The sequence below is a fragment of the Lucilia cuprina genome, chromosome 5 (genome assembly GCF_022045245.1).
Source record: "Lucilia cuprina isolate Lc7/37 chromosome 5, ASM2204524v1, whole genome shotgun sequence".
Classification (NCBI taxonomy): Eukaryota; Metazoa; Arthropoda; class Insecta; order Diptera; family Calliphoridae; genus Lucilia; species Lucilia cuprina.
The window spans coordinates 69,479,390-69,507,249 of record NC_060953.1 but is presented as its reverse complement, the minus strand read 5'-3'; the positions used below and the strand labels follow the sequence as shown (position 1 = coordinate 69,507,249).

At 28.2% G+C, this 27,860-nt stretch overlaps 3 protein-coding genes across 4 annotated transcripts in view; 2 read left to right on the top strand and 1 right to left on the bottom strand.

Annotated features, from left to right (window-relative positions):
- Positions 1-11,300, top strand: part of LOC111688029 (trichohyalin) — a 96,441-nt gene extending 85,141 nt beyond the window's left edge. The window contains exons 4-9 of the mRNA XM_023450523.2: positions 3,707-3,960; positions 4,022-4,348; positions 4,414-4,525; positions 5,260-5,316; positions 5,963-6,133; positions 8,414-11,300. Coding sequence (XP_023306291.2) covers positions 3,927-3,960; positions 4,022-4,348; positions 4,414-4,525; positions 5,260-5,316; positions 5,963-6,133; positions 8,414-9,917 — 2,205 coding nt within the window. The 5' untranslated portion in view covers positions 3,707-3,926 and the 3' untranslated portion in view covers positions 9,918-11,300. The remainder of the gene's footprint in view (positions 1-3,706; positions 3,961-4,021; positions 4,349-4,413; positions 4,526-5,259; positions 5,317-5,962; positions 6,134-8,413) is intronic.
- LOC111688036 lies at positions 6,457-26,336 on the bottom strand. The gene is made up of 7 exons (XM_023450528.2): positions 26,200-26,336; positions 12,265-13,405; positions 11,999-12,201; positions 7,299-7,465; positions 7,058-7,244; positions 6,861-6,997; positions 6,457-6,799 (listed from the first exon to the last, which is right to left on the bottom strand). Exons 2-7 carry the CDS (start codon positions 13,391-13,393, stop codon positions 6,553-6,555), a joined length of 2,070 nt encoding a protein of 689 aa, XP_023306296.2. The 5' UTR covers positions 13,394-13,405; positions 26,200-26,336; the 3' UTR covers positions 6,457-6,552.
- LOC111687934 (X-linked retinitis pigmentosa GTPase regulator) lies at positions 18,395-26,408 on the top strand. 2 transcript variants are annotated; one of them, XM_046950999.1, is made up of 6 exons: positions 18,395-19,182; positions 22,008-22,217; positions 22,308-22,523; positions 23,285-24,571; positions 24,638-25,906; positions 25,978-26,408. In XM_046950999.1, exons 1-6 carry the CDS (start codon positions 19,044-19,046, stop codon positions 26,067-26,069), a joined length of 3,213 nt encoding a protein of 1,070 aa, XP_046806955.1. In that variant the 5' UTR covers positions 18,395-19,043; the 3' UTR covers positions 26,070-26,408. The 2 variants fall into 2 exon arrangements, with proteins under 2 accessions (XP_046806955.1, XP_046806954.1); XM_046950998.1 differs by having other exon boundaries at positions 18,396-19,182; positions 24,626-25,906; positions 25,978-26,407.
- Positions 26,409-27,860: the final 1,452 nt, after the last annotated feature.

Here is a 27,860-nt window from a genome sequence, read left to right as displayed (position 1 = left end):
AAAATGCTAATAAAGAAGTAGTGAAAAATAGATTTTATTAGCTTTATAACTGATTACTTTGTAAGTTTTTTTTCGGGATTTTTGATAAAAGTATAGATTTGCTAGAAAACATTACATTAATTTTTGGTGAAAAAAAGTATTTTTAATAAAAATTTTAAAGGAAATGTTGATTTTTAAGAAAATATGTAAACAAAAGTTAAATTTTCTTTTAAAAATTGATGAAATACTTGATTTAAGTTAATTAAAAATATGTCTTACATTGTTGAAAAAACTTTCTTATTCAAAAAACAAACACCTCAAGTCGCCAGATTAAAGATAAGAATTGCATACAATGTCTATTGCTAATTAAATAATTATACATTAACAATATTAATGTAGCGAAAGAGGCTTGCCTATTTTTTTTTTTTTTTTTTGGAAAATTGATAAGTGCAATATTATTTATAATTAAATATATTTTATATAAAAACAGTTTTTATATACATATATATTTTTAAATGAATATATAATTGTAACTGTCTCTTCAGCATGCAATCGTTGACGGCGCCTGCTTAGTCAGTTAATAAAAGCACTATTATTTACGTTCAAAATACACTAAAGACTCATTTAACTTTGACGTCATACTTTGAAATATAGTTTTTAATTTTATATACACTTGAATTGATACATTTTCTAATATCGTTAGATGAGGAACAGGTGTAAATATTTTAAAAATATACTTAAACATAAATAGACAATTGCCACACACAAAAACACACACATTATATACAAAAAATACTATGTATAATTTTAACTGACATCGAACTTGAACTTGAATGATAGAAATTTAAAACAGTAGAGACAGTGTAATTTTATTTCTTTATGTCCGTCCGTGTGTCTGCCAGTTTTTTCTTGGTTACAAAAAAAAATAAAACTAGAAAATAATTATAAAAAGACCAAAACAGAAATACTTTTTATTCATGTTATATTAAAATAAAATTAAATAGAAAAAATGTATGTATATTTATCTGTGTCTATGACTATTAATGTGTAGAGTATCGTTTATATTTGTTGGAATTAAACTAAATCAAGTATATAATTAACTAATTAAAACAACCAATCTAATTTATTATAAAACATTTCAAGTGCAAGTTGTGATTGTTTGTCTATCTTTCGCATAAAGGAAAAAACGCGATAAAAACGATTTATAAGTTTTGATTTACTTTAAAAAAAAACATTAAAAAAAGAAATAAATATTCGTTACTCAATAAAAGTGGTTAAGACAACGTACAACATAGTGTGTAAACAACAAAACACAAATTCAATTAAATAAATTAAGGTGGAGAAAATATGATCAATAAACATTGAACAGAGAAATATTTTCTGCTTTTGAAATCGTTGCTGGTATTTATTGACGTAGATGTCTCAATTTGTAACTATAAATCAGAATGTTAAGAAATTAGATAATTTAGTAAAGGAAATGATAGAATATATAAAAAAACAAATAAATCTTATAAATAATTTAGTCTATGGTCTAGTCTATAGTCTAGTCTATAGTCTAGTCTATAGTCTAGTCTATAGTCTAGTCTATAGTCTAGTCTATAGTCTAGTCTATAGTCTAGTCTATAGTCTAGTCTATAGTCTAGTCTATAGTCTAGTCTATAGTCTAGTCTATAGTCTAGTCTATAGTCTAGTCTATAGTCTAGTCTATAGTCTAGTCTATAGTCTAGTCTATATTCTAGTCTATAGTCTAGTCTATAGTTTAGTCTATAGTCTATAGTATAGTCTAAAACTTATTTCTATTCTCCTTAGTATATTTACAAGAGTAGTAAACATAAGCTACAAAGCTTTTCAACTCAATTTCGATCTCGTTATATTAAAAATATGATATTTTATATAATTTAGTATTTTATTTAAAAGTTCTTCGTTAATATAAATTCTCTACATACTTTTTTTAATTTCTTAAAAAACCTTTTCACAATTTCGGTCTGTTCAATACTTAAATATTGTTACTAATTGTATTGAAATACAAAAACAATTTGGGATATTTTGTCGAAAAATATATTTTCGTTTTGAAAACTATTTTATCGTAATTTATTTTGATTAAAACTAATTAATTGTTTATTTTATTTGTTAATAACGTCAGAAACACGTTTTTTTAGCTTGTTCTTCTTAACAAAAATTATTTAAACTTTTGCTTTTATTTTTAATTAACACACAAAACAAATTGTGTGAAGTGAGTTCAACGACCAATTGAAACTGAAATGAAAACAAAAGTATAAACAATTTGTTTGTTTATAAAGCAAAAAAGAACCAAAAAATACCAATTTATATAACTACCTTTTTATAGATTTTAACAAACAAAAAAAAAACCTAATCATTAATCAAAAAAGACCCATTTTGTTAGATTTTTGTAAAATAAGACCGAAACAAAAAAATCAAAAAAAAAATGTACTTTAAAAGGGAGTAGTTTTCTTAATACGATTACAATTATATTCTATATTCAAAGTCTTAGCACGCAGGCAGCAACATTGAAACATTAAAGACCTTGAATGTGCAACATGATGATGATGATGTTTTGGTCTAAGTAGAGATGACTTCTAATGATAATTTGCTTCAAAGATTTCTGTTTGACTTTAAGACGGTTTTGTTTTTTTTTTTATTTTAATTTTTAGGCTAAGAATATTGAAAAAGTGACTACTGCGGTTGTTGGTTTTCTTGTTAGCCATTAATAAGATTAGAATTATATTTATTACTCTTAATTTTCAAATTTAAATTTATTATGCTCCAAAAACATAAATTCTTAAGAAGACTTATTTGAAGATACATTCAGATTTGGTCTAATTTAAACAAAGCGGGAAAAAAGAGTTTATTTATTTTCAAATGTATTATACAAATATGCAAACTTAAAGTTTTATAAAATAAAACCTAACAAAATTAAATAAATTTATTTAAAGGTTGCTTAAAAGAATATTTAAATTCTCTGGAAAAAATTTATAAAATAAAACCATAAATTAAATTTTTATCCCAAAGATTGATGGCTATTGAAAACAATACTTGTGTGAGTGGTTTTAGATGATGATGATGATGATAATTATTTCCCAGAATTTAGGTTAGCCATTAGAATTGTATCCAAAACACGAAATTTTTATAGCTAGGACTTTCCTTGCATATTAGGCTATTGTGAGCCGAAATATATTTTAATTGCACTTTATTTACAAATTTATAAAACGTGGGACAGTTGTTAAGCAATAAAAACTCATTATCATTATGATATTTCATTTAAAAGTGAAAGGAATTCCATAACCCGATTTTAGTTATAAAATAATTAACCATAACAAGTAAGAATTTAATACTTTACTGCATCAAATCTTATGTACCGGTTTAGATAAATATAAATACATAATATGTCGAACCCAAATTGTATTGTTAAAATATAATAAAATAATCTTAAAATTATTCCCTATACAGAACCTAATTGTTTCCCAGATAAAACTTTTTATTGTAGTTAACGTAACTTTAAATAAGATTCTAGTCTGAGAATAGCTTTAGTAATAAAAAAAATAATGTTCGATCATCAATACTGAAATGTTCTCTTATTAAAGCTCAATGTATACAATTTAAGTTGAAATTTATTCTCTTGTTTTTTAAAGATTTTCAAAATGATAGTTTAAATCTAAAGCAATAAATGAAACTAATTTTAACTTTTAATTTTTTTCTCTATTTGCAGTTGTTTCCCAGGGACATTAATTTCTTGGCGGTGATCTCTGCACATTGATCATGCAACAAATATTCGATTTAGACAACACACATCAATCAAATTTGTATTATTGTTAAATTGAAACAACATACGTTACCAGGAAACACATAAATAGATTCTAAGGAAAAAGCAATCATCAGAAATCACCACAAAAATAATTTACTATAAAAAAACAGAAAACAAAAGCAATATGAGGTTTTTAATATTTATATTTTTAGCTTTAGGTAAGTATAATTTAAACCAAAACGAATATCCTAATTAAAAAAATCCATTTCTATTTTATAGTTCTTCATTTGGCCTGCGGTCAATATCATTCTTCCAGCGCTACCGCAGGCGTTAATTTTGAAAATTTATCTCCTTCACATGCCGCTGGCGGTGCCTTGGCTCAATCACAAAGCGATAACAGACCACGTCAACGACGCATGTATGCCATGTGTCCGCCCAATTTTCAACGTATTGGTCAGGAATGTTTCACTTATCCTCAGCAACATAGCAGCTGGTTAGAAGCTCACTTCTTTTGCAAGGACAAAAATGCACGACTGGCAGAACCCGAAAAGTATACAGATCGCAAATTAAGGGAATTTTTAATTAAATATGATGCAGAATCTGGGGGTAGGGTTTGGTTTTTAAAGGAGAAGTTAATCCTTTTTAATGATTGTAAAAATATTTTATTTTAGATAAAGATCCCATTTGGATTGGTGCAACTTTAGACTATGTAAATCATATTTGGCAATGGAGTGTTAGTGGACGTAATGTGACATATAATGCTTTCAGTAAAAAATATTTCGAGTAAGTAATCGGAGAAAAATCGGAATCAAACTGCTGCCATATGTAATTCTAAACAAACTTCTCTGAGTTTTATGGACATTTAAACTATTAACTATATTTATAGTTTTCTATTTCCTCATACATCCTTTATTATAAGGGATTAATAACATCTGAAGAAGTTGATTAAATTATCGTAAATAGTTACAAAATACAAAAAAACTACATACAAACAAATTTTTTTTCTACAAAATTTTTATTGATTATTTCGCATTGTATTTCTTGAAATTGTTTAAACATTAATGAAATATTAATGAGTTGGAACAATTTGTATATGATATTTGTCAATTTTTTGTTTAATTTTATATAACATACACAGTATTCCCTTTTTACACGCAGGGTTGACTCTGAAAACGATATTTTACTTAAACATTAAAATCTAAATGGAAAATATGTATTTTTTACTCTTGAACAGACAATAATCAATACTAAGACAAAAAATAAAAATTTTGCACATTTTTCGCCGTTTCGTTTCATTTTGGTCCAAATATTATTATAGCCAATCGATGCTTCCAGACTGACATCTATACATGTTCCAACATTCAAGACAATCAGTCCAGTCGTTAAGGATTGCGAAACAAACAGATATACAATGATAAGGATTAAACATATAATACTGAGATGTGACAGAATCTAATGACAAAATACGCTAGAACAAAATATTTTAATAAATTTATTTTTCTATTTTTTTTCTGCAGAAAAAATACAAATATGAATAATCAATGTGCTGTTTATGACCCTCAATTAAGATACAGGTAAATCAATTCAACTTAAAACAAAAATTATATCAAAAACCAATATGTGTTCATTTGCTAGTCATGCATTTACTATGTTTATTGTTTACGTTTGATTTTTTTTTTCAAAAATAATAAAAATTTTGCAGGCAAATGAACAGAACCTATTTTGTAAAATTTTTATTTGTTGACTAACCTAGAAAATATTTGCAATAGTAAAAACTATGGCATCCATAATAATATAATTCGTAAAAAAATATTCATAAATATTAATAAAAATTTCGCATATTAAGCAAATATTTTGTACGTGATAATGTCAACTGATAACAATTTATAGTAAAATTAAGGTGTACGTTTAATTGACAGAGTAAAAAACACAAAAACAAACAACACCTTTTTATTAATTATTTATATAAAAGGAAAGTTTAACGAGACAATTATTACATGTTAATGTAATAATTTATTTTCTTACATACAAACTAATGGAAAAGAAAAAAAAAACAATTAAATTTAATTATTTTATAATCATCATACGTTTTTGCATTAAGTGCAATCTTGATATAACAATTCCAAATGTACACATACAAATCAATGCAATAAATCAAATAATTTTATTATTTTTTTCTTTTTCCCCCATTTTTTAATTGAATATTGAAAAATGTTTAAGATGGTCGTCACGTACTTGCGTGGATAAACATCGTTTTATATGCCAACACAAAATGCCTAAGGTTAGTGAAAACAATCGTCATAAGGTCTATCATCGTTGGAATGAAACATATCCCAATCAGTATGCCAATGAGGTGATTTTGGAAGTTATCGACCACAGAGGAAAGGGAAGGTGAGTGTGTTAAAACAAATAAAACATTAATATAAAGTAACAAATTTTCTGTTTGCATTTCTTAGTTCCGACTGAGAGAGAATTTATTTTATTCATTTAACAATGAACATTTGCTTGTTAGTACTTAAACAATGTACATACATAGAAAATTGTTTCCAAAATAATTAAATATATTTCGCTGTAGCATTTCGTCTAAACCTATTATGAATAGTAAATCCTCAAATATCTGTATCATTTCTCGAAAACATACAAATCTAACTTAACTATCTTCAGACGTTCATCACTATTCCAAGAATCTTTTTTTTTTTTATAAAAACACACAATTTAATGTATAATTTCATGCTATTTATTAAATTCAAATCTCAAGTTGCTTTTTAAACCTGTCTACAGGTTTTTTTAACTTTTGTTTAGATTTTCCTTCAGATCGCATCGAAAGTGGTTCCATCTTTTTGGGTTTCTTCAGTATTAGACGTCGCTGTATGGTCTAGCAACTCTTCACGTTTTACTGTTTCACTATAAGGCTGCCGTACTGAATCTTGTGATTCAGTATTTTCTACTTTCTTAGTTTCTTCCTCCTGCAAATTCGATTTTTTATTCTCCTCTGTTTCCAAATATTGATCCCATTTATTTAAACGTTTCTGTATTTCCTCTTCGGTTTCTTCGACCCTTTAAATATGTAAAAATCAATTTGAAACGAATTATAAAATAATTATAAAAGACAACTCACTTATATTTAGTTTTGCCATCCCAATGTTCAGCCGTTAATTGGCGTTTACCAAAAAATCTGCCATGCATCATTTGTATTACCAAGTCAGCTTCTTCTGGGGATGACATATTAACTTGAGCTACACCTTCCGAGTGTCGCTGTTGGAAACGTATATTTGAATATTGATATGAAATAAAAATAAAATCTATTCTACTCACATCATATATTACAACTTTGCGTACGGTGCCACATTTGCTGCACTCCTCTCTTAAATCATTTTGATAATCCAGTATCAATTGTACTTCCTTTTCGAACAATTCCGGATGGAAGAGATTTTTGATAATTACTGTTTTTTCATGTTTAGATCTTTCTCCGCGCATTTTTTCCGGACGCCAATCAAAAAGTCTGCAGTATTCAATTTTTAGAACAATTCTCAGAATATCAAGTAATTTAACTTACTTTTCCTTGATTTTAGCCAATTTCTCTTTGTCCTTCTTTTTTCGTTTGGGCTTTAGTGCCGGATTATATTCGCCTCTCATTTGAAATTGTGCTCTTTGCACTCGTATCTTATTGCCTCGAAGATCATACTCGTCTAGAATATTCAAAGCCAAGTCAACTGATTCGACCTTAAAAGTTATGTGTTTTTCTTTCAATAAAATTCTTCTACAGTTAAAATTAGTTTCAATTTAAAAGCAAACGTGCAGCACAAATTAAAATTTGTATAAAGCAGGCAAAATAAACAGAAAAAATGTTGATGAAAATGTTAATTTGGAAAATGTTTGTTTAGTTTCAGTTTAAAAAACAATATTTACACAATCACCATGTATTTACACTCATTTATATACAGTCTTTATATTTAATGCAACACTTTAAAAACACTAATTAAATAAAATATCAATTGATGATTCTATATAACCGTCTTCTTGATTCGTGTGCTCGTTTAGAGCAAGCCGTAATTTTCACCTTAAACACGGTCGAAAATCTTGTCATAAATTATCATTTTTCTTTCTTTAACTTCAAACAAAATCTCCAAATCCTTAAACGTTGTACTCAGAAATACTTTCATTTCTTCTTTCATTCTATATTCCAAAAAAAACTCTCATTTTAAGTCACTCTCTCTCTCTATTTGCTATAGGCATACCATATTTGCACTCACTTTAAGGTAAATTTTTATGTTCTCATATTTATATATAATTTAATTAGAGCAGTTATTTTTGGAAACTGCTATTTTTTCTAAATAAACATGTAATTGTCTTAATGTCTTAAAAATCACTCCAAGTTATGTTAAATAATCCCCTACAACTCCTTTTGATTCTTGTCGGAGTTTCTTCATTTTATTCTCTTATCTCTGTTATTTTCTTTGCTATACATTTCTTTTTTATATAACTTTCATACTTTTAGCACTTTAATTGATTTTATTAATTCCCTTAAAAATGAAAGGCGTTTTTAAATATACCCCGGACCATTTTGATCTTCACTCCTACTTTTGCAAGTCATTTCGTTCCGAGTTGTGCAAAATCAATTTTTTTAAACAATCGCTATTATTTATAACATTTTCTTCTCTCTTGTTTTAGATACAACCGTCGTGTCATAGCCGAAGGCAGCAATGAGGAAATGGTAGTAACTACAAGACCACGTAACCGTCAAAATGGACGCCGTCGTCCACGTCCCATCTCGGCCAGTCTACCACACGAAAACGATGTCAATTACCAACCACAACCAAGTGCACATCCTAATGATATACAACAAAACTATAATCCAAGATTCCGTACCACAACTCTTGTTCCCGCCACTTTGACCAACAACAATGATAACGAAATTCCAGCACCTAAAGAGGCCATCACTCCCACACCAGATAATGCAGAAAGAAAATCCCGTAAACGCACCATGATGGATCGTAAATTGCAAAGACAAAGAGAGAAGGAATTGAAACGTTTACAACGCAAAAAGGAAAGACAAGAGAAAATGAGACGTGAAAAGGAAGAACGTAACGCCAGACTACGCTTAGAAAGGGATCAGCAGAGACGCAAAATGAAGGAGGAAAGACAAAGACTACGTGCCCAAAAGCAAAAGGAATTAGAAGAATTGCGTCAAAAGGAAAGTAATGATGCTTTAGAGAGACAACAGAGGGAGAAACAACTTCAACAGGACAGACAGGATATACATAAACAAGAAATCGAGAATTTACGTCGCCATAAAGAATCTGAGGAAAAGAAACATTTGGAAGACCAAGAAGAGGAACGCAGAAGACAGGCTTACTTGCAAGATCTTAAAGAAAAGGAAGAACAAGAAAGAGCCAGAAAAGAGGAAATACAAAGACTAGATAGAGAACGTCAAGCAGAAGAAGAAAAGCGATTGAAAGAGGAACGTAAAATTTTAGAGGAAAGAAAACGTAAAGAATTCGAAGAGAAATTAAAACAGGCTGAAAACGAAAGAGCTAGACAACTGGCCGAAGAGCAGGAACGTAAACGTTTACAAGATGAAGAAAACCGCAGACGACTTGAAGAAGAGGAGAAACAAAGACAAGCCGATCTCAAGAGACAATTGGATGAAGAAGAAGAACGTTTACGATTACAACGTTTAGAAGAGGAAAGAATAGCTGAGGAAAAAGAATTAGCGCGTCTAAGAGAAGAACAAAGAAAACGTGCCGAAATACAACGCAAGCGTGAAGAAGAAATTGCCCGTCTTGAAGCAGAACAAAAACGCATCGAAGAGGAAGAGGAACGTATTAAACAAGAATTAGAAGAATCTGAACGTCAGGCCAAATTGCAGCACGAGGCTGAAATCAGAAAAGCTGAAGAAGAAGCTCGTCTCAAGGAGGAAGAAAGAAAACACGCGGAAGAACAAGAGGAACGCGAACGTCAGGAGAAATTAAGACAAGCTAAATTGATCGAAGAATCAAGAAAACTCCAAAACAAAGATAATCTATCAACGAATCTTAAAATCAGATTGGCTTCACTACCACCAGAGTTGCGCCAAGAATTTTTGGAAAAACGCAAACAAAGAAAAAGGGAAAAGCTATTAAGAGAAAAAATGTTAAGACAACAACAAGCAGAAAGTACGAATAACGAAGCTTAACTTAAGAACCCGTTTACTAATCCTTTTCGTTCACACTAGTTATCTCTCTCTAATTTTAAACTCTCGCTTACACCAAAAGCAGCAGCAGATGCAGCTGACAACACATCAGCAGTAAGGAAGTGCAATTTTAAATGCAAATTTGTACATTTGTTTACTCTCTTAATTAAGCAGCCTTTAAGAGAGCTTTAAAAACAAATATTTTATTAATTTATAAAGAATAGAAAGTAGTCTTCAAAAGAGACAAACAAAAGAAAAACACACAATATTATATACTCATTGTTTAAATTTTTTAAGAAATTTTTAATGAATTCTCTTTTTAAGTGCACTAGTATTAAAACACCCAAAAAAACAACAACTACTACAAATGAAAATATGGAAAATTTTAGCACTTAGCATTTTTGATAACAAACTAAATTTAATATTAATTAATAAATAAATAAACAAACAAACAAAAATATGTATTCGTTTTAAATGAAAGCCAATTTACAGAGAAAACAATCAAAAAACCAAATGCCAAAACATTATGTGTAAAACAAATATGTAAAATATTTTACAAAACACACATGAACTGTAAATAAACATATCCCCTTTTTTATTACTATTAAAACAAATAGACAAAAATGCACAATTATTTAAGTAAATAATTCAAATTTCCTAAAACAGAAAAACACAAACTACTTAAAGAATTCAAATACAACTGCAGTATCAAAAATATTAAATCGAATATAAAACCTCTAACACTTAAGGTTTTTTTTAAAGCGCGGCTTAAAAAATCTAAAGTAGCCATATACAAAGTAAAATAAAATAAAATAAATATTTATATAAAAATAAAAACTAAAACTTAATTAATAAAATTTGCACAAAACAATTTGAAAACAAAGAAATAATTAAGAAAAAACATTTAATTTCCCATTATACTTTATTATTATAATTTTTCTTATTACTGACACCAATTTGTATTTCATTGATGTCGTCCGCTTGTTTTTCGTATTTGTATTTTTTATTGAATAATTTAAATAAAATGAGAAAAAACCAAGTTACTGTTACACTTTAAGCTTTAAATATTTTAAATATGTGAGTTAAATTTTTTATTACCTCAAAATGTAAGTTATTTTTTTAATTAATATTATTATTACTATTCTAAAATATATTTTTGGCCTTTTTTAAGAAAAATCTACGAAATTTAAATTGTATGTATTAAAAAATAATATTAATAACTAACATTTAAATATAAAATAAACTATGCAGAAAATAAAAAGAAAAACTTAAAAAAATATACACTAACTTTAAAATAATATCGAAATAGTCAAAATAAATCTACTTTTTAAGTACTATATACATTTAAGTAACAAAAAAATAAATAAAAGCAAAAAAAAAAACTTTAAATAGCGAATTGATGTTTTATTATTCATGTTTAGAATTCAAATGGAAAATAATGAATCTTTTGTTCGAGAAGATATGGTTGGTAATGTAAAAGGTGTGGTGAATTTTACAAATACTTTTAAATGTCTCATGAACTTGAAAATTTTTCTCAAATCTTTTTTAATTGGCAAACAAAACTATATTTTTATTGTCTTGATTTTGAGTTTATTTTAAGAGAATAAAAACGTTCAGAAAACCTTTGCAAAAATAACAAATTTCAGCGAAGTGTACTTGTTTTAAATTCTGTTACAATTTTTCGCCTAAACCTAATTACGAACAGTGACCTCCGATAGGTAAGTGTGTTCAAGTCTGGGAGACCGGATGTGGTGGGTTCGATTCCCACCTGAGGTACTGTTGAAGGAGCGTACAACAGAACTGATAGGGGTCAACCGTCTTCATTTTAAAAAATTTTGACTTTTAATTAGAATGTCCATATTTATATGTAAACTTAAGATGTATATAATAAAAGCAGTTATGATTAATTAGTTAAATAAGAATGAAAAATTAGTAAAAGCTTTTAGCGAATATATTGTTATTTAACAACAAAGCCAAACAATATAATATAATATAATATAATAAAACACACACCAAGTAACACAAATACAAACTAATAAAATTAAATATTAGATACCCATTACATAGACAAATTTCAAACTTACCTTAATATAATCACATAAACCATCTCCTTTGATTTGACCATCTGATTCGGTATACAATTTTAATTTGTATTTTTGAGTCTGAGGATCACGCATTATCATGCCACATTTACTCATGACTTCAGCAAATTCATCTAGTGTTATATCCAAAGGTAAATTGGATACATAAACTTTTGTATTTTGAGAAGGATCTATATCAAACCATTCTAAAATTAAAAATAATCTTATTCAAAAACTGTTAAACAAAAACATTTAACAGTAGAACTTACTGGGTGGCTCTTGCGGTTGTTTACGCTTGACGCCTTGTTTGGCGGCCTCTTTTGAGGCTTCTTCGTTTGCCTTGGCTTCCTCCACCATTCGGGCTAATTCTTTTTCTTTTTGCACAGCCGCTTCTAGCTCAAGTTTTTCTTTCTCCCTTTCACTTTCACTAGTATTATCAATGAATCCGTAACTCATTTGATAGCGTGCCATAAAATCATCATCGATTTTGGGAAACCAGGCGTTCTTTTCGACATCCCAAAAGAAAACTGTACCATCTTTGTCGGTATAAGTACGTTGACCATTTTCATCAATTTCATACACAATTTCCGCTGGATTCGTTAGACCCGTTGTGGCAGCAGTTTCTTTAATTTTTGCTACCCACTGATTTTTTTCTGCATCCCATTTGTAATGTTCGGTTTCGGTTACTTGTGTCTGTTTAGGTATCCATTTCTGAGTTTCACTGCACCATTTATAATGCTCATTTTCATATGGATTTGTGGAGGTAGTTGTATCGTATGCTATCCAGTTATTTTCTTTGGTACACCATTTGTATTGAAAATTAGTTTTTGGATCAGTATAAATAGCAGTGCCATCCTCTCTGTAGGTAACATGCTCGGCATATTCATCCTTGGTATTTGCTTTTTTATAATCTTCATTCTTAGTTTTACCAACACATTTTACCGCAGTGGCCATAGTGTTAGAATTTTCTTGTTCATTGGATGTTTTCGTTTTTAATGTTTCAGCAATGTTTTCTGATTCTACATCAGTTCTTGAACTTTGTGCCTGTTTAATTTGTGTGTCTAAAGGTGAGGAAGTGGACTGTGATTGCTCTTCTTCTTTGTTTGAGTTTATTTTAGTTATTTCATCAGTAGTGGATTCTAATGTTTGTTGCGTTTCTCTTAAAGGATCCGTGTTTTCTCGTAGCACTTCAATTTTGGATTCTAAAGAAGCAGTCGATTGGCTCTTATCCACTTCGTCTTCTAGCACAGATGATTTTTCTTCATTAACTAATTCTATATTAGTTAAAGTGGGAGAATTTTGCATATCACCTTTAGCTACTTCATTTTTATGTTTTGACTCATTTACAGTTGATGCCTGCTCCACGGTCTCCGGTACATCCACCGAGCTTTCACTCATTTTTTAAAATATCTAAAAATTTTTTAATTAATAATTTCTTGATTTAAAAATATCTCTCATGCAAATACAAAAAAATGAACAGACGAAAAAAGTCCTTGTAAGAATAAAATTAAGATTAAATTAAAATAATAGTTTACCCCTTAAGTATGCAAAACTTCAAGGTAAATGAATAACTAATAATCTTATGGAAAGGGAATAAATAAAATTTGCTTCAGAAAATTAAACTTTGGCTTGTGTCTACCATTAGTGCACTCATTTCTTAAAGATATTATCCATGAAATGAAATCATAAACTGAGTATGAGTACAAAAATTTCAAGTGTTGAAAGCAACAAAGGAAAATGTATAAAAAAGTATAAATAAAGTGTGTTTTATGAATTTGACACTTGACCATGGTGTTAGAGAACGGAAATCAAACATTTTTCTCTATTATACTTAAGAAAAGCCACTATTTTTCTTATTATTTCTTTATAGCTTATTTTATTTAGCATGAGAAAAAATAGTATATAACATAACAGAACAAGTAAATAAAAATAATTGTGTAAATAAAGGAAGTCCAACCAACAGCAGCTAACAAACTTTCCCAATAAGCCAGCAGCAAGAAAAGAAATTGGATCAAAGCACTACAGAAAAAAAAATGTCATAAAGAAATAGTAACAACAATGAACAACAACTCTCTGGTAACTTTTATTTTTGGGTTTGGATGCGGAAATGAAAGTCAATTATGGACAAAGAAACAAAACTACTAAACAAATAACAACTGTAGAAGTTGAAGGTCATTAGAAGCCAAACTTCTTGCACACCACCAGCGCATAACTGTATAAATAAACTAAAACAACAATAACATACATTTATTTATATTTTTCTCGATTTGTTTTTTTCGTTAGGTTTAAAGGAATTAATGGTTGTTGGTTACTTAAACTTATTTTTCAAGCTTTCAAAGAAGTTCGTTCGTTTGTGTGTTTATTTAAAAGGTAAATGACAGTTGCCTTTGTTGAAAAAATTTTACATATTTTGAGGGAGAGAAATGGGGAAAGCATAAGCAAATACTAACACAAATTTAGAGTATTCTTATTCTTCTTTAATTTTTTTGAAGGAAAATTACCAGTTGGTCAATATAAACAACTTCAATGAACTATTTGTAGATATTAATGGTGCTTAGATGCTACACTTTATTAAAATGCAGCAGGAAGTTTATTATATTATATGCAACACATTTATTCAAAAAAGAACTTACTGTAACTACTTGTTTTTATTTTTCATTTGGAACGTGATAAGTTTTTCACTTTCTATATATTTTAAATTTTAATTATAATTTTAACCTGAAAATATTTGCCGGTTAAAATATTTTTTGTATAAAAACTTTCAATTTAACCTTACTATAAAATATAACCGGACATTTTACCCACCCAATATTAATCGCCATATCAAATATTAATGTTTTGAAACTAATTTCCTTACAGTTTGTCTAAATCAAATATTTAAGAAAATTCTTCTTTCTAATTTCAATAAAGTTACGAACCTCTAAAACTGTTTTTAGAGATAAAGCATTTTTTTGTTTAATTTTATAATTTTTTTACTGCCTAAGAAATTCGTTTTAGTCCACAAATACTCAAAACATACTTTCTAACTCACCTACTTTTAGTTTCTTTAAGTAATTTTGTTGACTATAAAAAAGTATTAACTTGTAAAATAAATAGTTAAGAGTAATTTATTCAAATTATATTGATTACTGGGGCAAATAATTATATATACCTTTAATTATAAAAAAATAGAAGTAGTTCAATGAACTTTTAAACATCGAACCCATCATAAAACTTTCATATAATTCGTATTATCAAGTATTGACGCATTTCTTTCACATTTTTGACACATTGCATACATTTTTAATATAGAAGCAAAATAAATTTGTTAATCAACATGTTGACAACAAAAGCATTACACGATTATCAAATAACATTTGTTAAGGAAAATTTCAAAGAAGTTCAATAAACTTTAAAGGAAAAAAGAAAGAGAAAATTAAAGTAATCGATACAAGTATAAAAGTAATGGGGACACCGATACGTATGTTTAATAATTTAAATTATTAAATTAATCATTCGTCATGTGGGGCAGTATCAATGTTTAATGGAGGAATAAAAGTGGAAAGTGTTTTAAACTGTTTAGTTGTAAAATAGACTATAAAAAAGAGAAAATTTAAATATTTACAACATAAAGGGTTGACGTTTCATGACATAAATAGAATAACTGCAAAAATTGTTAATATATTGATTTATAAATAATATAAGCATGTTTAGCCCTAGTGTTGAAGTATTATTAAAAGAACTATTTTTCTCCCCATACTAAACAAGGTTGTGAAACTCTGCTTTCTATTTTAAGGCCTACAAACAAAATAGTAAATATTCTTTAAATAATTTAAACTTTAAAAATATGCCGGGTATTTATGTGACGTTCACAATGAGACCACAAATAAAAAATTGAAAAGTATAATATGAATTTTGCACAAAACAACAACAATAGCAGCTCTACACAAAGGGTCATACTGGGTTAGTAGTTTCTTATAGAAAATCCAACAAAAACCGCTCTTTAACAACAATAAAAAAACAAATACTTGTATATTTATAGAGAATAAAAAAAACAGCACAACACATATCGTTCATTTACTTTAAGAATGTTAAATGTCTAAATTAAAACTGAATATTATAAAATATTCCTTTTAAAAATCTAAAAGATATTCATGTAAATTGTGTAAAATAACATGACTTGTTTATGTATATACATAATACAGATTTAAATAATCCTCACCATTCTCAAAAATATATATTTTTTAATTATGACAATTTTAAAATAAATGAGCGTGTAAATGAGAAATTTTTTTTATGAAAATTTGTATTTGACATTATTTTTGTTTTATGTATTTGTTGTTCTATTTGTAATTCAAGTTGTTGCACTTTATAACCAAGAGGAGGCATATTAAAAAAATACTAACCGGCAAAAAAAGAACCTCAAAAACAACAAGAGTTAAAAGTAATGTTTGCTGTAGTGGTCAAGTAAGGGTTAAATAGGCATAAGCCCACAAAAACCATAAACCATGAATTGTAGTCGTAGTGGTAGTTATAGTACTGTAACAACAACACTTCTAACATTTGTAGGACATTGCCTGTATAAATGACAAGAAAAAATTTTTATTTTAGCACACAAAATTTATGAGACCACAAAGGAACATACACACACACATACTCAAACTCCTTGTACACAAAGTCAAAGTTAAACATTTTAAGAAGATTTTCTTTCTTTATGTTAAAAAGAAAACTAAACATTTTATGAATGAATAAATAAAAATGTTAAAGTTTTACATTTGTTGCTTTATAAATGAGTATTTGCAACACTTTTGATTAAAAAATTCAGATGTTTTATTGTAAAATTTAGCTGGTTTAAATGATTATAGAAGAAAACATTTAATTTATGACTTTTAATCTATCAAAATTTTAATATTGTCATATAAAACACATATTCTTAAAATATGTCAATGCAAGGTCTTCCTTTGCGTATTGGACCCATAGTGAAGAAATTGATTGTGCCTATTTTTATTACCTAAAGAGCATATGTTTGCATATTTCTTTTAGCACACTTATTATTTTAATATAGAACAATGTTAATGTGGAAATCTATCATTAATATTAAATAAAATGACTGATGAAATACATATTTCTAAGAAAAAGAGTTTGAAATCTTTTATATTTATTTCTAAAATTTTGAAGAAAAAACACCTACGAATTATTCAACTTACATTTTGTTAGTTAATATTTTTATTAACTCGTTTAGTAGTTGGTATTTTTCAAATTAACTTGTTTATTTTCTTTCATTCAGTTTGGAAGTTTCTTTGAACTATTTATGAGTGTTAAGTTTTGTTGGCACATTAATTCATAGAAAATGAATGTTTTTGATTTTTTTTGGTTGGCGGCATACATTTAATATGCAAATTTAAAAGGAAATCGTGCCAAGTATAAATTGTGCGTTTCTTATTATTATTAGCATTTCATTCTTTTAGGGGTTTTGTCAAATAACTATTTAGCATAACAAAAAAAAAGAAAACAAATACCAAGAAGTTAATTAAAATATACACATTCGAGACGAGATTTTTGTTAGAGGTTATTAAATGAAAAACAAAAAACTATAAAACTACACATTTATTTAGGTCATATGTTTGAGTGACTGATAATTTAATCTCATTTTATTTAGAAGAAGAAATTCATAGAACAAACTTAAACAAAGTCATATTAAAATAAATGAGTGGCTTGCGATTTCATCGAATATTGGCATTGCAATTATTAACTTAGATTAGAAGATGAACTCAATATCGATCCAAAATTATCTTAAGCAGACATAGAAATCTCTCTTTTAAGAAATTCAATCTAATGTTCAAATTGATATTGATGGTAACAAATTTCTGTCCATTGAACAGTTAAACTATAAGACGTTATATGATGTTTGTTTAAATGTCTGAAATATTATATAATTTTTTTTATTTCTTAAATCTCTTTAGACCTCCTTCAGGGAATTAAAAATATGTATATATGTATAAACAAAATTCATTACAATTCTAAAAATACAAATGTTCTATTCATACCTCTAAAATTAACTATATCCATTAATTATTTCGTACATGAATAAAATAGACAACATTGACTAGTTTAAAGGACTTATACATAAGTTCAAAAGTCTAATTTAATACTTTATTCTTTTATTTCAAAGTTCAATAACAACAATAAAAAGTATTTTTATTTAAAATTCAATATAAACGTTACGAGGTGGCACTTTCACTGTTAATTTATTTTTATTCCCACGATTTCAGAACAAAACAATAAAAATCAAAAAAAAAACATTCACAAAGCACTTGCAATAAAAAATATAGAAAAGAAAAAAACTAAAATTACACTCAAACTGTAATTTTTCTCTTCTTTTACTTTAATTTAAATAACAAAAAAGCAAAATACTACAAACCATTAGCAAAATAAAGAGAGTTAGCGACGTTTTAGTACGAAGTAGTAAAACGGTCAAGTAAGTACTAACACTAATACTAGAAACTTAGCATACATTTAGGCAACTAGTACTAAAAAGGACTAGACTACAGCAACTCAAAAACAAACACAACCACTAAACAGCGACAGGACATAAACCAACCATTCGAACAAAATGAGTGTCCAGTTGGAGTATAAACGTTGTATTGACCATACATGAAGAACGCGTTAAACGCGTTTAACGTGGAATAATTTATATATATTTTTTATACAAACACAAAGAAATTATTAGAAATTTAAAAAAAAAATAATAATAAATTCAATATTAAATAAAAGAAATTAAGTTACATACAATGCATTGAAAACTATTCATTGCTACAGATAAATAAAATAAAAAATCAATAAAAAAGTTAATAAAACATAATAAAATCAAATTAGTGTGTTTTACCCAAAAGTTAACATTTCAATCATTCTGTTGTGCCTTTAATAATTCAAAGAGCAATTAAACTTATTGCGTAAAATGTCAAAAGGTTAAATATTTTATCGCCAAAAGGAAATAAAACAAAATAAATAAAATACTACAATAATAATAAAAAAAAAACAATAATAACATATCAATAACATCATCAACATGGATATACCCAATACAGGAGCCATTTTTACTTTGGGCAAATCTCATTTGGCTGAAAATACACAAAGTTACTTTTATATAAAAAACGATCCAATTAAACGTCTCATAGCCGGTCCCTATCAAAGTGCTGTGATTTGTGGTAATTTCAAAATGTTTTATTTATATGATCAATTATTTCATTGACTACTACTATTAGTAGTAGTCAATGAATTAGGGTTTTACTGTATTTTAACCTACATTTTTAACATACATTCAATAGTTTTTTTATTCGATTATTTTTAATTCCTTGGGGAGTTTGACCTGTATTAGTTGAATGAAATACACATACATATGTGAGTGACCTGCTACTACTTGAGGTTTATACATAACAAAAATTATTTATAAAACTTTTTATACCGAGGCGTTTACCGTAAAAATAATTGCTGTGGAAGTTTATATTTTAAATAATATTTTTAAGACATTTATTTAAATTGTGAGACTTGTTTCAAGAAACATCACTTTCAATTTCGACATAATTCTACACCTTTTACAATACTGAATAATAATTTTCGATTTACGATTTAGATGACATTTTTAAGAAAACATGAAATTGAATTTCGAATATATACCATTGGTTTCCAATTAAAGGTTACGTGTTTTAGTTTGGCAATACATACTTGAGAACTAATATATGCCCAATTTAAAATCGATATTGTAAAAACCAAAATTTTTAGATAACAACAACAATAATAATAAAATTATAACATTCTACGATACAACCGTACATCATCGATTGGACAATCATAGTTTTAATATAAAATAATAGCGCAAGAAAATAATACAACATTTTCTTCATTAAATCAAATTCAATACATATACATATTTAGAAAAAAAGGCTCCTAGGGCTTTAACGAGCCCGTTGTGCGTTCCCTTACTCCGGTCTAACAGACAATAACACTAACCGCTAACCTACCAGAGACAAGGCTAGTAGCCTCACAATTTTTCTGATTCGGTTTTATGTACATATTGCTTATTTACTACAAGACTGGATTAATTCAAAATTCGTATTTTTTTAACTAATAACTAGAAAATATGTGTCATGTTCATAAAGTTTTCGCCATTTTCTGATTCTGATTTGATTTTTTGTTGTAAACGTTAAAACTAAAACCCAAGTTTTCATAAATGTATATGTGATAAGTAAAAATTTGTTAGTTTAGTTTTTATTTTGCAAATACTTTAATTTGTTTAAAAGGTATTTAAAAAAAGTTAAATGTCATAAAACACGATGTTTTACTCCAAAAAAAAATTGTTTTAATGTATGTTTTGTAGTAAATGAAAGATATATTAATGCTTATGCTAATAAATATTTCCCCCTATTGCAATTGAAAAAAACTACTTATTGACAGAAAAAAAGTCTATGCACCCTATATAACCGATTAAATTCACATGTATGTATTTTGCTTTTGTGTACCACAATTATTGTTATACACATGTGTCTGTGAGTCTATATCCTTTTTCCTTAATTGGTATGAAGAGTAAAAGTTTTCTAAACATATTAAAAATGGCGTCTCAGTATAACTTAATATTTTGCCTCTAAATTTTTTAACACATACGAATACGTTAACTTTTCAAAAATTCTATAGAGGAAATTCCTTTAGTGTTTTCTTGTAGAAAATAAAAAAATCGAAAGAGTTCAAAACTTTGTGTTTAGTTGCATGTTGTTGGTAATTATTTAGTTGAGTAAAATTGGAAGAACTTTCACTTTTGATTAATCATACAAGAAGTATCACATTGTTGCTGACAATGTTATTATTACAGTGATTTTCTTATTTTCTTGTTGTTGTTCCTTTTATGTTTTTTTCTATTGTTATTGTAGAATTCTACTTCCATATATGTATATAAAATATTAAAAGTGAAAGTTTAAATGCAGTTGAAATAGGATTAATTACGTGCAAAGAAAGCTAATCATGATGACTTTATTACAATGAAAAGTGTAAATGAAATTTATTGTATTTTCGTTCTTTTTAAAAATGTTGACTTTTTCCGTAGCTGTTATTTTCTAAAGGAAAATCCGATTAAAATTTTCTAAAAATTTTTAACGAAATGTTTTCTCTATTTATTTTGTCACTTCAATTTCTATAGTTAAATAAGTTTCTTAATTTAATTGAACATTTTAGAATTGTTATTGATTCGAATTTTTTAATAAACTATGGGCAGAAAACATCATGTAAAGAACACTTGTTGCATGATTGTACATTTTATTTTGCCACAATTTTGAATGTAAAGAAATGCTTACGTATATTTTTTAATTTTAATAATCACGAAAAAATGTAAAATCAATTCGTGACTCTTGCTAATAAATCATTGCGGAAGAAATGTTGTGAAATAACTGTTTTATTACACATTTTTATGTTTATTATCGCTCAAATAATAAGTTATGATTAATTTTAAATAGATTTTACAATAAAAGAATAATTAAGCATTAAATTAGATAACACATAACACATAGATAACATTATAGTAATTTATTTTATATATAAAAATCACAATACAAATAGTTTCGCAATGGTGTTTATTCCAAAAACATTATTACATTTGTATGACTCAGTGTAAGTAAGAATATGCAAATTAAATTGCAAATGTAACAGTTGGCAATACTAGTGGGTCAATAGTGTTTTTTTTCTAGTTCAAATTCGTAGACATAGACAACTAAATATAGATTAATGATTTCATTAATCAGTGAACTAATCATACAAGGACAAAACTATACTAAAACACAAATAATAAATATAAAACAAAGTTTATTTAATGTCTCAAATAAGTAATAATGTTGGAATATTTTATAATGAAAAAAGGGAAAAACCTCCTACTCACCGATTAAATGCATATGGATTTGTTTTAATATAACAGATACACACAAGAATGACAAAAAGTGAACCAAAATAACACGTATACTAATTTATTTCATATTTTTATAACAAACAGAATCAGGACGTTTATTTGTTTGGGGTGAAAATCACCATGGGCAGCTAGGTATTGGAGGACAACATTCATCAAATGCTAGTAATAATAATAACAACAACAACAGTAATGGAGATATTATTATAAAACCAACATGCGTGAAATCATTGAAAACTTTGGGCCTTAAAATAGCCGATATATCATTTGGTAACGATTGGTCTATTATTTTAACATGTAAGTTAAGAGATTGTAATAAATATAATCGTTTATTTACTTTTACTACATAGTAATTTATTTACTTTACATATTTGTTTGTTTTTCTAGTATCAAATGAACTATTTTATACGGGTCGTAATATATTCGCCAGTGGCAGTACGGTGTCATCAAATTTCACAAAAGCAACAGTCAACGAGGAGTTATGTGAAATTATACGAAAACCCTTTCGTTTGGAAGAGTTCGATGACTGTTTGTCGAACAACGAGGAAGCCGAAAACTTCATAAATGTTTTAGCAGGAAATGAACATTTTGTTTTATTGACATGTAAGTCTGTCTGTCTATCTGTCTGCTTGTATATCTAACTGGACACTGTTAACGTTATTTTGCTATTTTTTTCGTTTGTGTAATGTTTTGTTAGAACTTTATAAACATGAAAATTGCATAAAATCAACAACAGGTTTTTAGCAATATTGATTATTTATGACATGCAAAAGCAGTTTAGATTCAATTTAACAGCTTAGAAACATTAAAATAAAATAGACATGGTATGGACTTAAAATAAACTCTTCAAACTTAAATTTACATCTTTTTACATAAATATTTTTCTCAACATAAAAACCCAATAATTATTGACGAGTAAATTTTTGAGCTCAATCCTTATAAATAAATGGTTTAATGTGATTTACAAAAATGTTACCAACGTAGGCAGAAACTAATAAGTCTGATTGCCTCAAAGTAGCAAACAATTGAAGAGGGAGTAAAGTGTAAATTTTGTAAAGCTCAAAAAAGAATAGATAAACAGCAAATTTGCATTAAAAAGTAAAAAAAAAGTTTAAAACTCATATAAAATTACGTGTTGAAAAATGTATACCACGTTTAGCTAGTGCTTTATAAATAAAAGTGATTATTTTCTTAAGGTGAAATAAAAAATATTAGAAATGCGTATTAGAAAACATTTCAAAATAGTTATGCAAAATTAACAATTTAACTTCCTCTAAAAATAACAAAAAAGTTTAATACAAAATTTTCAATTTATTGAATGCATTTTTAAAATAAAATTAAAAAAATTATTGTTAAAATTTTAGCATTTGGACGTCTAATTGGTTGGGGTTCGAATCAATCACATCAATTAGGACGAACTGAGGAAGATGTAATTTTAAAACCTCATGAAATTGTTTTGGATTCGCCCACACAACAATTTACGTGTGGTCCAGAGAGCACATTGGTTTTGACCGAAAATGGAAAACTTTATCTAACGGGTCGTTTAAATGAATTCGTCTTTCCTGATTTTACCGAACTTCAAAAAAATCTTTCCTCTAATGAGCAAATAATATTTATGCACATCTCAAAAGCCAGTGAAATTTTTATTGTCACCAATACGGGCAGCATATATCGCAGCTACGAATCGGTGCGTAATAAAAGCTTAATATTTCAAAGATTTTACGACTATGATAGTGAAGAAAATGGTCCTATTTGGAAGTTATTAAAGGGTACATCTTTTTATGCCGTACTTACTAAGGCCAATAAATTTTATACTACATTTTCGGAGAGCGGCCATCATTTAAAGACATTTAGAGAAATATCAAAATTTAAAAATCTTCGCTTATTAGATATGGCGCTAGGAGATCGTCACATTTTAGTACATGGCATACCAAGATCATCTACTTTAGCCGCCACTATTGGGCCGGGGGGTGAGCATAGATATATGACACAAAGTATGATTATGGCTAACACAACAGGTGGTATTTTGAATAGAATACGAAATGGAAATAATGGAAAAAGCATGGAGTTGGATGAAACAAAATTGAATGTCGAAAATGCTAATGTGAATGAAAGAGAAGAAAATCCTAAAACTAATACTCCAGTTAATGAAAATGAAGGTGTAACAAAAAAACAAGTACAAGCGGAAACAACAGAAAAACTACAAGGCAACAACAATGAGATTGAAGAAATACCAATGAATGATGCAACAGAATCTTTAGATTTAACTAAAAACGATAAGCAAAAGAGTTCTGCAGAATCTATAGAATCATCTGAAACTGTTTTAACAAACAATGAAAGTTCTTCAATTGATACCGATAATACAGTTGTCAATAAAAAATCTCCTACACAGTCTTTGAAATCGCAAACGAGCAGTACAACTTCCCTAAACAAACATAACGAAACTGCATCATCGAGTGTTAAATCACTGCGACCCAGGACACCCTACCCCGAAAGCACACCACACGGTTCCCCCCAATCAACTTTGAAAAAAACACCGATGCGAAATTTTTCTTATGAAGCTGCCATGAAAAATGATTTTTTGGAGCACACATCTCCTGCTTTGGTAGAGAGTTTGGAAAATATACCTGAACACGTAGATAAGGAAAATGGTAAGTTATACATTAAGTTTTTGAATTATTTTTGTTAATTAATATAAAATATAGCTGCTTTGCCAGGTTTAACCGTCTCTATGCCTACACCACCCACCGAAGATGATGAGGAGCTCAGATTGGAAATCAGTGAAACGACTGATCCTTTAGATCACACAGTAACTGTTAATGAAATACGTTTCATTAACAATGGCATAGATGTCACAGCCAATGTAAAGAAATATAAATTAGATGGTTCCGAAGATTCTCTGGATGAAGAACCTGACGAAGAAGACGAAGAAAACTACGAAAATGACCAGAGTGACAACAAGTCACATATAAGAAAACAAGCTGAAAATTTAGTGGACGAGTTAGAAGTTGAAATAGACAAAAAAGTTGAAAACGCCAAAGCCAATAAAGAGGAAGTAGAAGCTTTAGTTGAATCCAAAACTAAAAGTTTTGGCGACAAAGTCGGAGCTAAGTTTATGGAAACCAAGGACTCTATTGGACAAGCAGCCAAGGAGGCAGGGGAAAATGTGGATGCTAAACTCGCTGGAGCTAAGGAAACTCTAGAATCTGCTGCTATAAGAGCAGCAACAGGAGCCCGAGGAGCTGTACAAAGCGTTAGTGAAAATACTAAAAAAGCTGCAAAAGGTGCTAAGCAATCTATGGAAGATGTCGGTAACTCAATGGCTAATGCTAGAGATGAGGCCCGCCAGACTGTAGGTCAAATAGGAAACAATGTAGTCAAGGCTACCGGAGAAGCGAAAGATGCAATGGGCAGTACGTTACGTAAAATGGCCGGTGATACAAAACATGCGGTGGGTTCAGTGACCTCAAAAATATCCACTGAAGTACAAGATGCAAAAAATAGTCTCAGCACAATCTTGCATGGCAAGAAAAACAAAGTCGATGTACAAAAGCCCATAGAAGAAAATGAACTAGAAGATGCGCATCCAATTGAAGATATTTCGAAAGAATGTGGTGGTGACAAATCCAACACCACATCACAATCTAATAATACAACAACAGGCATACAAGAAGATGACGAACGTACCACGGCTTCGGCAAATTCTAATCACAACTCATCGGTGGGCAACCCATTTGAGAACTCGAACCCATTTGAAAGTACAGTTCCATTTGACCCTGAATTAGATGCAATGGTGGAAAGAGGCAAACAAGCGCTGCGAGAAGAACTACAAGCAGCTAGTGTGGCAGCGACAACACGAACAACACATATAGTCGAAGATGATGTGGTGGAAGAGAAGAGTAAATTTTCCAAATTCTTCGATGATATAAAAGAAAGATCAAGGGGTTTATCATGTCGTAATGAAAAATCCGTGAAAATTGTTGAAGGTAGCTAATCATATACACTTGCGAAGTCATATAAAAAAAAAAATGTGACCATTTTGTTCTACCTTTTCCAGATCAACCCCCACGTTATAGCGTAGAAGATGAATTAGCTTTGCAGCCGGTTAATGGCCAACCGAATGGCTCAAAAGTGTGCACAATTTTATAAATTTATTATTGTACTTTCTTAAGGTTTAGAAACCACGACAAAATTAGAGAACGAACAAACATTTACCAAAGTAATGTTGCATTTGTTTATTTACATAAATAATAATAAAAAGATACAAATTTAAACTTACATTTGTTCCTATATTGTTTAATGTGTTTGAGACTTATTTTAAATTATTATTATTTTCTTTATCACTTCAATATATTATTTTAATCCCTTTAAAACATTTCTTCTTATCCACTTTTAATTTACTAAACAAATTTTTCCTAAAAGCTCCAGCTGAGCCCTGCGCCGACAAATATTAACGGCGGCGGCTTAAAATCGACTGTAAGCCGGCTAATTTCGCAAATACGCTTCATTTTAAAATTTTCAAAGATTTAAAATAAAAACGATTTTGTATATAACGTAAACAATAAAATAGAGCAAGCACAAAAGTTATGTGAAAAATTATGCAGAAATGAAAAAAAAATTAATTTGATTATATCTTAAAAATTAAAAACAAATCCTTTCACCATTTTCCCAGGTATTTATTTTTGCCGCATAATGTAATCTATATAATAAAATGTTGAATAATCTAAATAAAATTTTAATTTGTTTTTTTTTTTTAATTTGTATGACGCTATTAATAGCGCGTCTCAAAAACCTTTCACGTGATATCAAAATTAATGATCATACCTTTATTATTTGATGCAGATCACCAAACCTTTGTCTAAGGACACGCAGTTTGGGAAACGGTATCTTATAATGAACCACGAATTGAGATGACAAAAGTTAATTTATTTTCAATAGCTGTCGTCGGTAACATGGCAGCCAGTTATGTCCAACTTTTATTATATTTCCGAAAAATTAGCTTACATACTCAACTCTTCCCTCTGCATTCTTAACAAATTCTAAAAACGCTGTGTTAGGGTTGATAGAAGGTTTTACTCAAAAAGGCCTATTAAACGAAGGTTTATAAGAAGACCTATAAACAATGATAGCAACCGTTTTGAAATAGTGATAAGGTATCGGTATTTTGGCTTAACTCGATAGCGGCATCTTAGCTGTATCGGTATTTTGACTTATTTTGGTATCTGTACTTTAGTGTTATCGGTATATTGGCATATTTTGGTAATGGTATTTTAGGGGAAACGGTAGTGTACTAAAAAGATATTTTATTTATTTATTCAGTAATAAAAAGCCAATTGGCCAAAATAATATTACATGGTTCTTTCTGTTTTGTAAAATGCATAATTTTTCACGTTTTAAACTAGAGTGCATAAATATAGTCTAAAGTAAATCAAATGTAATTTTATTCTAATAAATTTAATAATTACTTTTCTATCTTTGACTTTTACGTTCAAATAACAATTCGATTTGCAGAACACCAAATTAGGTTTAGGTTCAATTTAAAATATCACAATGAGGTTAAAAAATATTTACACATTTTCATTTTCATTGTAATGGAATAAATATTATTATTGAAATTTCAATATCAAAAAGTTCGTTTTTAAAGATTTTCGTACATGTTTCTAGGTTTAATATTGAAAATCTACTTTCAATAAGGACCCCATAAGTTTGATTTTAGATTTTCATTGAATCAGGATGATGCATGTTTAATTTTCAACCAGAAATTCTTCGCATTCAGATTTTATACAATCAGTAAGCTACGTGTTTATTTATTTTATTTTTAGGTTTAATATTATTGAAAATTCGTAAAGAACAAAAAATTACCAAGTTTCCTTTTTTCGATTAATCAGGATACTGCGTGTTTAATTTTATGTTTATATATTTAATATTTTAGAATACTCA

Bases quoted from the DNA above. Each gene is read 5' to 3' on its own strand.
- LOC111688036 (XM_023450528.2), bottom strand. From the start codon at position 13,393: ATGAGTGAAAGCTCGGTGGATGTACCGGAGACCGTGGAGCAGGCATCA. The intron at 6,998-7,057 runs GTGAGTAGAATA...CGTTTCCAACAG, and splicing joins GCAAAGTTGTAATATATGAT to CGACACTCGGAAGGTGTAGC. The intron at 6,800-6,860 runs GTGAGTTGTCTT...ACATATTTAAAG, and splicing joins GATGGCAAAACTAAATATAA to GGTCGAAGAAACCGAAGAGG.
- LOC111687934 (XM_046950998.1), top strand. From the start codon at position 19,044: ATGGATATACCCAATACAGGAGCCATTTTTACTTTGGGCAAATCTCAT. The intron at 22,218-22,307 runs GTAAGTTAAGAG...TTGTTTTTCTAG, and splicing joins TTGGTCTATTATTTTAACAT to TATCAAATGAACTATTTTAT. The intron at 25,907-25,977 runs GTAGCTAATCAT...TACCTTTTCCAG, and splicing joins ATCCGTGAAAATTGTTGAAG to ATCAACCCCCACGTTATAGC.